The 13578-nt window shown below is 38.0% G+C and overlaps 1 protein-coding gene across 1 annotated transcript in view; it reads right to left on the reverse strand.

Annotated features, from left to right (window-relative positions):
* ADAM7 (ADAM metallopeptidase domain 7) overlaps positions 1–12729 on the reverse strand; it is a 68968-nt gene extending 56239 nt beyond the window's left edge. The window contains exons 1-3 of the mRNA XM_075557207.1: positions 12678–12729; positions 8620–8723; positions 5022–5098 (exon numbers count right to left, since the gene is read on the reverse strand). Coding sequence (XP_075413322.1) covers positions 5022–5098; positions 8620–8723; positions 12678–12729 — 233 coding nt within the window. The remainder of the gene's footprint in view (positions 1–5021; positions 5099–8619; positions 8724–12677) is intronic.
* Between the last annotated feature and the right edge of the window lie 849 nt (positions 12730–13578).

The following is a 13578-nucleotide window of genomic DNA, read 5'->3' on the forward strand; positions in this document are numbered from 1 at the left end:
ACCAGAGAAGTCATGCTATGCACTCTAGACTGGCATTCTGTCATGCACAACCTGTGCAGACCCTGCCCCAGCACCATTGGTGGCTGAAGGAGAGAGAGCAGCTGTTAGTTTTGGCTCGGTGTTTGCATGTATGCATGGGGAAAGGTTGTTTGTTGGTTTTGTTACTTGTGTGCATGTTTATGTAGTTTATGTTTTGATTTGTTAGTTACTATCCCTTTTTACTCCATCTGATGGGGTCAACTCTTCCCACATGATGCGGCCAACTCCACATCTTCACCTAGGAGGCAGGGGCTACCATTCAATCCATTGCTATACGATCAATATATAGGATTGAATATAACACAATTCATTGACTTGACTGACCTCTTAGACATATACAGAATACTCCACCCAACATCGGCACCACATACATTTATTTTCCCAGTGCACACTGGAACATTTTCTAGACTAGGCTATATGTTAGGCCATAAAATGAGCGTTAAAAACTTAAAAACATTAGGATACTAAACACTTTTCTCAGACCACAGTAATATAAAATTACAAATCAACAATAGGAGATCGTGGAAATTGCACAATACTTAAAGCCTACGATGTAACTGAAGAAATAAGTAGTGAAATTTTAAAATGTCTTAAAATAAATAAGAATGAAAATACAACGTACAGAAACCTTTGGGCAAAGCAAAAGAAGTGTCCAGAAGACAATTTATAGTAATAAACACACACGTCTGTAAAGGAAAAAGTCCAAAATAATGAGCTTTACTCAACATCTTCAATAATTGCAAGAGCAAAATAAACCTTCAATTGGCAGGAAAAAGTAAAACACAAATAGTTGAGCAGAAATAAATGAATCAGAAAACAGAAAAACAATAGAAAATAATCAACAAGGCAAGAAGCTGGTTCTTCGAAAGGATTAACAAAATGAACGACCGACTGGTAAATTTTGGACACGTTTTCAGGAGAGAGCAGTACTGGAGGAGGGCCCGAAACTTGACAAAGGGCAGAGGCACTGAAAAAGAGGACCGTTCCCGGCAGCGTGGGTTGACATTGTAGCTCTAACAGTGGCCTCAAACAAAAGGAGGACGGTGAGGCTGCCACAGGAGTGAGCAGTGTCTCACTCCGTCGTACACACGGTTGCTATATAACATCAGAAGCAACTTGATGGCATCTGGCAACACTATCAAATGTAACAAGAGAAAAGGAGACAATGCAAATACCACAGACAAGAAATAGGTGACATTACTCCAGATTCATTTGAAAGAAAAAAGATAATAACACAATACTAGAAAAGACCACACGCTAGTAAATTCCTAGACACACTACCTACCTACTTTAACACAGAGTGATGTAGAAACTTCAGCAGACCCATAACAAAATAAGAAACACATCATGTCATTAAAATTTTGCAATGAAAAATGTCCAAGACCAAATAGCTTCAATTGAAAAGTCTAGCAAGCATTCAGAGAACTGACACAAATTCAACTCCCCAAACTAATTTTACAAAATCAGCATAACCCTGGTACCAAACTAAACAAATACATTTCCAGAATAGAAATATATGGACCATTACACCTTATGACTACACATGCCAAAATTTTAAAGAAAATCCTAGCCAACAGAATCCAAGAAAAACCAAACCAAACTCACTGCCATCCATACAGTTCTCACTTATCACAACCCTCAAGGACAAGAACGAACTGCTCCTGTGGCCTTCCCAAGCTTGTAACTCCTTATGGGGACAGAAAGCCTCATCTTTCTCCCACCTCTTGGCTGGTACCTTTATACTTTGTTGTTGACAGCCCAACACATAGCCCACTACTAATCAAGGGCTTCTCAGAACCCAACAAAATAACCAAAAACAAAAAAGAGTACATCATGATCAAGGGGGATTCAGATCAGATATCCCACGATGAGTTAGGATCCCTGGTGGTGTTGTAGTTACTTGTTACACTGTAAACTGCAAGGTCAGCAGTTTGAAACCACCACCAGCTCCATGGGAGAAAAATGAGGCTTTCTACTCCCATGGAGTTACAATCTTGTAAATTCACAGGGACAGGTCTACTTTGTCCTATAGGGTCACCAACAGCCATAATTGATTCAATGGCAGAGAAGAAGGAAGTATACAAGAACGGTTCATCTTCAGAAAAACTATGTAATCCACCATACAAAATAAAACAAAGGGAATAACTGCATCATCATGTCAATTGATACAGAAAAAATATATGACACTTATTCCTCTTAAACCTATCAACAAAATAGGAAGAGAAAGAAAATGAATCAACATAATACAGGCCATCTATGCAAAAACAATGGTCAACCTCTCCCTCAATGGGAAGAAACTGAAAGCATTTATCTTATAAATAGAAATCAGACAAGGGTGCCCATTATTACCACTCATTCTGTATTTTGATGGAAGCCTTAGTCAGAGCTATTGGACCAAAAGGAACCAAAAAAAAAAAAATCAAAAGCTCCTAAATTCGCAAAGAAGAAATAAAACTTTGTGTATTTGCCTTTGATGTAATTGTATGTGTGGAAAATTGCATATATTTGACTGGAAAATCTTGGATTTTGACTATTAAACAATGTGGCAGGATATAAGATCAACATATAAATATCCATTAGATTCATATATTAAAAAAGAGAGCTCTCAAAAAGAAATCAAGAAAGCAATGCCATTTATAATAGCCACCCTAAAGATAAAATATTTAGGAATAAATCTAACCAGAGAAAGAAGGACATATACAAGGAAAACTATAAAATACTACTACAGGAAAACAGAAAGAGCCTTAAAAAATGGAAGTAAATTCCATGTTCAAGGATAGGAAGACATGACATTGTGAAAATGTCAATAATGCATAGAACAGTCTCTAAATATAATGTAATTCATATCCAGATACTACCACCATTTTTTAAAATAGAAAACTAATCACAAACTTTCTATGGAAAGGAAAAATTGCTAGGATAAATAAAGCATTTTTTTAAAGAAGAAGAATAAAGTAAGAGGCCTCTAACTTCCCAACCTCAAAAACTACTACGCAGCGATTGCACTCAAGCCAGTGATAGATACATAGACCAATGAAACAGATTAAAGAACCCAGAAAGTCCATACACCTACAGACACATGATTTTCAACAAAGAATCAAAATACACTTAATGGAGAAGAAACAAAGTCTCTTCAACAAATGGTGCTGGCAAAATTTTGATTTTGAGTTGCAGAAGAATGAAACAGGACCCATACTTTATATGCAAAAATAAATGAAAGATGGATTGAATACTGAAATGTAGTTCCTAAAGCTATGAAGATCATCAGTGAGAAAATAGGTCCAAATTGAAAGACACTCAAAACAAACAAATAAATTCACTGCCATTGAGTCAATTCTGATGCATGGTGACTCTATAAGGCAGTGAAGAACAGCCCCTGCGTTTAGTTCCCTAGACTGTCACTCTTTACAGGAGCAGAGAGCCCTATCTTTTGCTGGCAAAGTGTCTGGTAGTTTTGAACAGCTAACCTCAAGGTTAGCAGCCCTACACTTAAATACTACTCCTCTTTGAGCCCTAATGTATGGCAAAACACATTATCAGGCATAATGAAACACATACAGCAGAAGATAAAGTGGATTACTGGGGCCTCCTGAAAAGAAAAGATTTGTGTGCATCAAAAACTTCATCAAAATTTTTTTTAAAAGGTTCCACAGACTAGGAAAATATTTTTGGCCATGACATATCAGACCTGGAATGATCTCTAAAATCTATAGAAAATTGCAACTCCTCAAAAAGAAAAATGAGTAGTCAAATTAAACATGGGTGTTGGATATGATAAATTACACTATTTTCAAATTAGAAAGTACTACAGGAAGATAACGAATGACAATGGCAGTAACTGCGCAGATATGCTTGGCGCAATGGATGTGTGCATGGATTGTGATGAGAGGTGTACATCCCCCTATGAGCCCTTAATAAAACCATTTAAAAAGAAGAAGAGGATAACGAATGGACACGTAGTAGACTGGAGGAAGATATTATCAAAAATTATATTTGAGAAAAGGCTGGTTGTACAAAAATCTCCAACTCAACCATAGTAAGATAACAACAAAAAAAGAACAATGATTTAAAGAGTTTCAAAAAAGAAGATGTATAAATGGCTGATAAGCACATGAGAAAGTTCTCAACAGGACATTAAATTAAAAATATCACCACAAACCCATCAATATAGCTAAAAATTTTTAAAGATTGTCAACAACAAGTGATGGAGAAGATATGGAACAACCTATATTCTTACACATTATTGGTAATTCTGTAACATTGTATAACTACTTGGGAAAAGGGTAGGATAGTTTGTTATAAAGCTGAATATAGATATATGATATGACCCAGAAATTCTACTCCTTCATATTCACCAAATATATTCAGCAAAAATATATGTCTATAACAAGACTTGTATAATTCCTATAGAACACAACCCTGGTGTTATCAGTAGGAAAATGGATAAATTCTAGTATACTTATACAATGGAATATTACTTGAAAGATAAAAGAATCACACTTCTGTTGCAGGTCAGAGTGTGTATAAATTACAATAACATTATCATGAAATAAAGAAATCTTTCACAAAACATTACTACTCATGTGATTCCATTTATAATGATTTTCAGAACAGGCAAAATTAACCTATGATATGAAAAGAAACAGATGTTGATAGGCCTTAAGGGAAGTTGATGAGAAAGAATGACCAAATTTTCTGGAGTTATGGTTCTATGTTTTTGTAGGAATTTGGGTAACCCGGCTGCATACATTTATCAAGATTAATTGGATATACACTAACAATTTTTTAATTTCATTGCATGGAAATTTACATCAAAAGAGAAACTAAAAATGCTGAACTCTAAAGATATAAAATAGACTGATATAGACTAATATGAAATTAGTTTACCTATAGATAGCTATAACTTGGTCACTATCAATCTTTACTAAAGTTGAGTTACTTTTGACCACATCTATAAAATATTTCATCACAATAGAACTTACCTTGTTCTTACGAGATGAAGTATTATGGTTTTTCTATTTAGCACTAGTTCATACATCAATTCTTCTTCATAAGCTTCCTGTAAAACAATGTCGATTTTGTGTGTATCTGCGCCAGTAGTGGATCGGAAAGGAATTTTAAAGGTCTCCTATGGCCCTGTAAAAGTAGTCTTTCTAGTAAAAACTATAAATATTGATAACATTGAATTCATAATAGAGTTTATACTATATGGAATATTTTCTTTTTAAGTTATTACCTTTTTTCCTAGTTGTAAAATAAAATAAATTGGAAAATGCACATTTCCCCTTCATCCATATTTATACCACTTATTTTATTTTTTTCTTTCCATCCTATGGAGTTTCGGTATATAGATCAATTTTCTGTAGCTAGATAGAGACAGATAAATGTACATCAAAAGAGATAAATATGCATATAAACACCGGTGGTGCAGCTGAATTGTTAACCTGACGGCTGACAGAGGAACCACCAGCCTCAGAAGGAGACGGTTGGGGCAGTCTGCTTCTGAAACGATTCCCAGCTTTGAAAATGCTGTGGAACCCTTCTACTCCTACGGGGTCTCTGTGGGTCAGGATCAACTTGACAGCAAGGGACTTAGTCTCCAGACCCTTCACATACACACACACACCCTTAAAAATTGGGGAAAATAGGATTAAATATGTTTTTCCCCACAGATCTTTTGAATTGTCTTCTTATGGCTGTAGATTCTGTACGCTTGGGCAGGATGCAACTGCATGCAGCTCACAACAAGGACTTAAGGGCTTTGCTCATCTCCTTGAAGAAACGTTTCTACAGAACTTATTTGGATTCTTCCATATAGAGGGTTTGTCTATGCTTCTTTCCACCCCATGTTTTGTTTATTTACTCAATCATTTGTTTATACCAATGGGGACACATCTCTATACATTTGGTGAGGATCTGTGAGTTATTGTTAGGTGCAGTAGATCTGCTCATAGTGACTCTCTCTCCCACAGAATGAAGCACTGCCCAGGCCTGGTCCATCCTCACCATTGTTGCTATGCTCCAGTGCGTTTTTGCAGCCGCTGTGTCAATCCAACTTGTGGTATTTAGGTAAATTTATGTCAACTTCTGAGAACATAAAAGTGTCGGGTGGTTTCCAAACTGTCAATCAGGTCACAGCCTGATGGTGCCTTCTTGTGGGTGTGGCCTTCTCATAAGGAGAGTCCTGGGAGCGCCCTCCTTTTCTCTGCCTTCACCTTCCTGTGTGCTGGCCACCCTGAGAGCTGCCAAAGCCCACCACGTTTCCACCGACTTGGATCCATGTGGACTTTGCACTCACTGCCCTGTGGTCTTCCTGTATTCTGCATCATTGCTTGTTCCTATGTGAGTCTCAAGAGGCACTTAAGCACCAGTATTAAACTTACAGACTCGAGGTGGAATGGGCAGGGATGTTTTCTTAATAATGTGATTACTTCTTGATATAAAACTCTCACTTATACATATATGAGGGGTACTGGATTTGTTTCTCTAGTCCACCGGCCTAGACTTCTTTCTCACTGCCTTTTACTTTGCCAAGGATGCTGTCCTTATCCATGGACCGGTCTCTCCTGATGATACGTCCAAATGCATGGGACATGGTCATACCACCCATGATTCTAAGGAGAATTCTGGCTGTACTACTTCCAAGATAGATAGTTAGTGTTGGGCCACCCATAGGATGTTCAATATCATTCAACACTATCATAATTCAAGGGCATCAATACTACTACTACTATATCATTTAAGTTTTTACTCAATTTGACCCAGTCTGATCTCTGTGGGTCTTTCAGCTCACTCCTGTGTCCATTTGACACATGTCCAAGGTTTTTTCCCCCAGTACTTCTAAAAATTTTGTGCCACTAAAGGTTCCTCCAAGTTCATTTTATATATATATATATATATATTTTTTTTTACAATTTATTGGGGCTCATACAATTCTTTTCACAGTTCATATATATCATTTTATATTTTTTAATGTAACATTTTAATATCGGCCTTGATGAAATCTTAAGACAATAATAAGTGGCAGGAGAGATAAGCAAGAAAGAAAAGCAAAATAAGTGGTGGAAAGCTGGTTTCCTGTTTAAGCGAGGTACCAACATGTAGGAAGAAAGCGGCTTCAGAAGGCGAGAACAGGAGCAGAGGGAATTCCTGGAGAAATTATTTCCAAGAAGGCAAAAATAGACAGTTGTTTTTCTACCATCTCAAGCCATGGGAAAAAGAAAAAAGGTCTCAATGGGACCAATTGGAACACTGAAAACTTTTTTATGACTGAACAACCTGAGATGTGAGGAAATAGGAAGGTTGATTGCTCTAAGTGAAAAGGAAAAAAAAGTTGCGTTCCTGGGAAAGGTTTCCACTTCCAGAGTTTGCTGGGACACATACCCCTGATCACATGTGTCACATGAAAGCCTGCTGCCGCGAATGCCAGTGCCTAATGAGAAACCCTGGGCGTTGTGGGGAAGAGTAAAGAACTCCTCTACTAGTTGAAAGGTTGATTTTTAAGCTATTCAGAGACACTTGGTAGACTGGCCCATGATGTGCTTCCAAAAGCTCAGCCCTAAGCAGCAGTTCTACCCTGTTCACAGGGGGCTGCCCTGACTCAGAATCCATGCCACAGCCGCGACCATCAGAACAAGGAGAAGTACTAAGGACATCCACCTGGGGTATTTTGCAATAACGGGGAAAAGAAAACCACCTAGCTTCCAGGACAGTCACTATAAGTGCATATATGATAAATATTCATTAGTTTTAAGCAAATATTTTAAATATTTTGACATGAGTAAATACCGTTGTAAGCCACAAATCCAGAGGCCTTTTTTGTACCTGTCAAATTTGTCCAGATTTGTTGCAGAACATGTAAAGAGAAGTGAAAAAACTACGTTATCAGATTACTAAGAAAGCAAAAGGAGCTCTGGTGGCCTAGTGCTTATGAGTTGGGCTGTTAACCACAAGGACTGCAGTTCAAAACTGCTATCTGCTCCTAGAGGAAAGATGTAGCAATTGGCACCAGTTAAGAGTGACGGTCTGGGAAACTCACAGGGCCAGTTCTACCCTGTCCTGTAGGGTCACTATATGTCACCGTCGACTCCGTGGCAATGAGAAGAAAACAAATTGCCCTAAGAATATACAAATGAGGTTGCCTTGCTTCAGCCTGAAAATTTGGACCCAAAGGTCGATATAACTTCTCATGTAAACTGGGAAATTTAAAATACAACACCCAAAAGCCTGCTGTTGTCAATTCACTTCCAACTCACAGACCTCCCATGGGGTTTCTGAGATTGTAAATCAATCCAGGGACTGATCGCCTCAACTTTCTCCCTGGGAGCAGCAGGTGGGTTTGAAGTAGAGACCTTTAGGTTAACAACCCAATGCTGAACCCACGCGATGCCGAATTCTGAAGGCAAATGTGAGGTGACTTCTGCTTACTCCTTTTTTGCTTCCTAATCTATAGCAGGGTTGCTTCCTCCTAAACAGAGCGAGGACCACAGTTCTTTCTGCTTGCTTATGAGTTGGAGGAAGAGGCAATATCCAAATGCTATGTGAAATCAATAAATCCTTTCATTAATTCAAAACTTGTACCTGTATGCCAGAATCATGCGTGTGCTCAACATCTCGCTTGTGCGCCAGAGGTAGCCTTTTAAGATAAACTAGTTCTTGACCATTTGCTCCAAGGATTATTTTTTCTGAAAGGAAGAAATCAGAATAAGAATTCAGTTGACATTTACATTTATTTTCAGAATTACTCTTTGAGTCCACTTGCTCCCAATTGGCACCATGACTGATAAGGACTAGTGTCCCCTTTCTAGTCAAGGAAATTGAGACTAATATTTACAGAGTAGGAAAATCATAAAGTAGAAAACAAAAAACACCAGTCTCTCATCTTTGTTAATTGCTGCAGTTGACATCATATTCTCGTAGTGACTGTCTCTGAGTTTAACCTTTAAGGAAAGCCAGTTTCAGTGTCAATTACTGAATGATATTTTCCAGGAATATTTGCATCTGAAGCCTTAGTTACCATAAATCAAAGCTCTTATTCGTTGAAGAAACATAGGCACTTTAAGTTAGTTGAAGGAGCCCTGGTGGTGTAGTGGGCTACACCCTGGCTGCAAACTGCAAGGTCAGCAGTTAGAACCCACCAGCAGGAGAAAGACAAGGGGCATTGCTCCCCAAAAGGTTATAGCCTCAGAAACCCACAGGAACAATTCTTCTCTGTCCTACATGGTTTCTCTGAGTCAGAACTGACTTGTTTTAAGTGTTGAGTTAGTTTTAGTACCTGGGTGGTCCAACAGGGCTCTGCGGTTAACTACAAGCTTGGAAGAAAGTTCTGATTCAAAGATAGCTTGCAGAAAAAGTTCTGGCGATCTACTCCCAAATCACCAGTCATTGAAAGTCCTGTGGGTGAGAATCCTCTTCTGATACTAAGAAGTCCACTAGGGATGGAGTAGACCTGACAGCAAATTACAACTCTTAAGAGTTATTGCTAAACATAAGCTTTTCTTAAATCAAAACAATCCACTGCCATTGAATTGATTCCAATCCATAGTGACCATATAGGTCAGAGTAGAACTTCCCTTGGGGTGTCCAAGGCTGTACAACTTTATAGGAGAAAGAAACTTCATCATTTTTCTTCAGAGAGGTTTGCTTGCGAACTTGTAAATATGTATGAAGGGAATTCGGCTTAGCACCCAGGTGAGGTAATAGCTAAGCATCCCGGTGCTAACAGAAAGGTGTGCATTTTGAACTCATCCACTGCTCCCCTGGGAAAATACCAGGAGATCTGCTCAGATAAAGATTTAGGTCCAGAAACCCTGAGGGAGCTAGAACTTTCTGTCTTATAGGTTTGCTAAGAGTTGCAATAAATTGAACTATGCACATTAATAATAGTTAAATATTGATGTAAAGGAAAACAGTACAAGTTTTTTATAGTCTGCTTTAAGTTTGGTTCAAAGTTTTACCAGTTTATTTGCAGTATGCCCATAAAAAGCATAACTAATTTCTGTCATCTGTAAATATTAGTCTTAATTTCCCTATATATAAAATGAAAATTCTATTTCAAAGTGTAACCAAGTGCTAATGCCAAAAAAAGTGTCGGTTGCATTGTTGGTACTTAGTAAACATACATTCCTTCCTGCTTCCCAGTGTGGGCCAGAGTCTTTACGAGCAATGTAGTATTTCATAGTCATACCACCCCAAGATGAAATATCCACTTATCTGAGCCCTACTCTATTTCATAATGTCCTAGAAGCATCCGTGAATGGACCTCCACTATACTCACTGAAGCAAGTATTCAATTTTCTTTCTGTATTTCTCTGATCATAGATTGTCCCTTGATTTTACCAGGTGCAACTGAAAACCCTTTGTGTTCCCCCTAGTGGTATTCAGGTTCTTATTCCACACACTGGAAACAGAAAAAATTAGTGTAAAATTTGCTTGTATGATCGTCTATCAAATGTTTAGGAATAGTTCTTTTATTTATACTTGTCTCAACATAGAACCTTCCAAACTTCCTCAAATGCTACTCCCCATTGTGGAGTCTCCAAATTTGGATGTGCATTAAAAAACAGTTGCCTTGAAGGCAAATGATAGATGATGAACAGGGATCTTTAGACTCAGTCCTCCAGAGAAGATATTGAGATTCTCCCAAATAATCTAGTCTCTTAATGCTGATGAACTAAACTTTCATATATATCATGTGCGTCAGTGAAAGTTACATGACTAGTCAAGTTAAGGCAGAGATAGATCCATATAAGGTTAATTTTGGTTTTATTTATTTTCATCACAGTGGTCTCTTTCAACTCTAAATTCTAGGTTCAGGCCACCACACCACTCAAAATACCATTGTACCTCAGAAAAAAAGCTGTATACATTTTCAACATATTTGTTAGAATGCGATTATTTCATTTCTGATTATTTCTGATCTGCTAAAAAAAGGAATACTAAATCTTCCACTGGACACAGCTTATTCCTGAGTATTTCTTTTCTTTCAGAGTGGTTGTATGTGGTCCAGTCACTTCTGGATCACAGCGATCCTAATGGACAGAGTAGGACTGCCCTGTAGGGTTCCCAAGGCTCCACTCCTTCTGGAAGCAGACTGCCAGAAACCTCTCTGGAAGATGTACTAGTGGATTCAAACCAGCAATCTTTTGGTTAGCAACTAAGCACTTACCCACTGAGCCACTGGGGTTCTTTCCAAAAGGAGCGATCTAAACATCAAATACTTCCACTGTCTACATACCTTGTAAACAACTCATTGTGTCGATTCCACTGCATGGTGACCATATAGGACAGACTAGAAATGCCCTCCTGAGACTTTAAACTGACAAAAGTAGAGCACACAGGTTCATTTTCCTCTAAGAACTTCTGGTGGATTCAAACCACTGAGCCTGAGGTCAGCAGTTCAAGGTATAGCCTACTCCACCAGGGCTTCTCCAGAGTACATGGGGGCACAAAAACTTCATTGAAAAGGGAATTGGTATGATAGATTTTTACCATGAACTTGTTGATGCTTCCTTAGAAAGAAATAGAAGCCAGGGTGGTTTAGGCATGACTGTGTTGGGCTTCGGTCAGGGTTTGAAACCACCAGCTGCTCTGCAGGAGAAAGATGAGGCTTTCCACTCTCGTAAGACTCATAATCTTGGAAGCTGACAGGGGCAGCTCTACCTGGCCCTCTGGAGTCTGCGAGTCACCATCGGCTCGATGGCAATTGAGTTTGGCGCATATAATACCTGGATCTGCCCTTTTTACTATGTCAGATATTCCCCGAAGGTCTTCTCCTTAAACGAGCTTGGTAACAAAAGAGTGAAGAAGGTTGGCTTTGTATCACACTGCAGAAAAATGTTTAAAATATATGGCCTTTGTCTATGCTGGAATTATGAAGTAGCTATGAGTCAGAATTGACTCCATGACAGTGTTTTTAATAGTAATATATAAATTAATCACAACCTTCGTTTAAAAGTTTCAGACTCTGATTTTAAGAAAGGAAAGCAAGTATAAGGATACAAGATAATCACATATATTTGATTCGCAGAAAATTCCTTCAAATTTTTACTGGGCTTTCTGTAGTTTTATTCCAATCAAGGACACCTTTGACATCTAGAATTCTTTAATAACAAACACTTTGTGCTGCTCTTGATAATTAATGCCTTTTATAATAATCTTCAGTAGAAATTGAGTTGGAAAACAAACCAACACCACCCAAGCAAATAAAACACACCCAGTGTATTTCTCCCAAACCAACCAAAAACTTGAATCAGACCGTGTTCTTGTAAATAAGAAATTAATGAACTGTTCCTTGCTCTCCCTAGTCTTTGCAGGCATTTCAGCGCAGCCTAATAATCCAATACACTATTAACAGGACTTCATTACTGGAGAAATAATACTGGAGAAGATAAAACTTTTATTTTTCTTCCTAGCTGTATTTTCATTATTTTTAATACTTCATCTTACATTTAATTTGACACTAGGAACACCACCCCCAGTATTAAGAGAGAAGATTGACAGTGCTATTCCTGTTGGAATGTTTACAGCAAAAACATTAATAGATAGTTATTGTTTTATAATTTTCAATTCAAACTTTGTGACCAAAGAGACACTATCTCATAGAATAGAAAAACCCTAATGAGCACCTTAACACATACCTTTAAATGGAGAAATTAATAAAACCATCAAAAGTATGCACCCAGGAATCATTCTGAATGCTTCGTATAGAAGAGGAGCACATGTGCTAGAGATGAGCAGTTCGTTTGTCTTGTTTCCAGTGCAAGAATGGAGAAGCCGATCAGATACAGAGGCAGTTTTGATCCCGCACAAGGAAACGCTCCTTGATCACAGTGCACCGTTGGTTTTGCCAGGAGGTTAACAGCTGACAGGGGAACAGCATGTTCTAATTAAGCACAACCCAAACAAGTGAGGTGGGTAGTGGTGGAAGCAGACTAGGCGTAGAGTACTATTTCAAATCTAATACAAAGGTGACTTCCAAGGGCGTCATACTTCAAAAGTTAAAGATAAAATCATGAGTACCTTCCAAAATGTTTTAAAATATTTTGAAGAATGCTTTCATAAGCTATCTGAAGAAAATCATTCTACATAAAAATAGACAAAATAGAAAGATTTAAAATTTCATCTTCTTGAAAACTTCTTTGGGAAATACATTATATTGAATTCCATTTTTAGATAGCCTTTAAAGCCCTCTTTTATGAATATCATGAGTCACAAAAAATTGAAGTACAAGCAACATGCATGATAAAGGAGAGGAGGAGTCAAAATTCTTATAACATACTCTTTAAAATGAATAAAAAGGCAGTAAAACACAAATAAACACATGGGCAGCGGACTGCATGAGCACAAACCTCTCTGTGCGCCTGGGTTCTCTTGTGCTGGGCACTGCTCCACAGTCCCGGCTTGGGAAACTCTTTTGCTTTGATTCGGATTCTAGCTTCTTTCTCCATCTCACGTTGTTCGTGGTCCCTCTGTTATTTCCAACAATTAAGCGACTGCTTGTTGACTGGTAACTCTGCTTCTTGTATATGCAGACAAGCT

This window comes from Tenrec ecaudatus, chromosome 8 (assembly GCF_050624435.1).
Source record: "Tenrec ecaudatus isolate mTenEca1 chromosome 8, mTenEca1.hap1, whole genome shotgun sequence".
Taxonomy (NCBI): domain Eukaryota; kingdom Metazoa; phylum Chordata; class Mammalia; order Afrosoricida; family Tenrecidae; genus Tenrec; species Tenrec ecaudatus.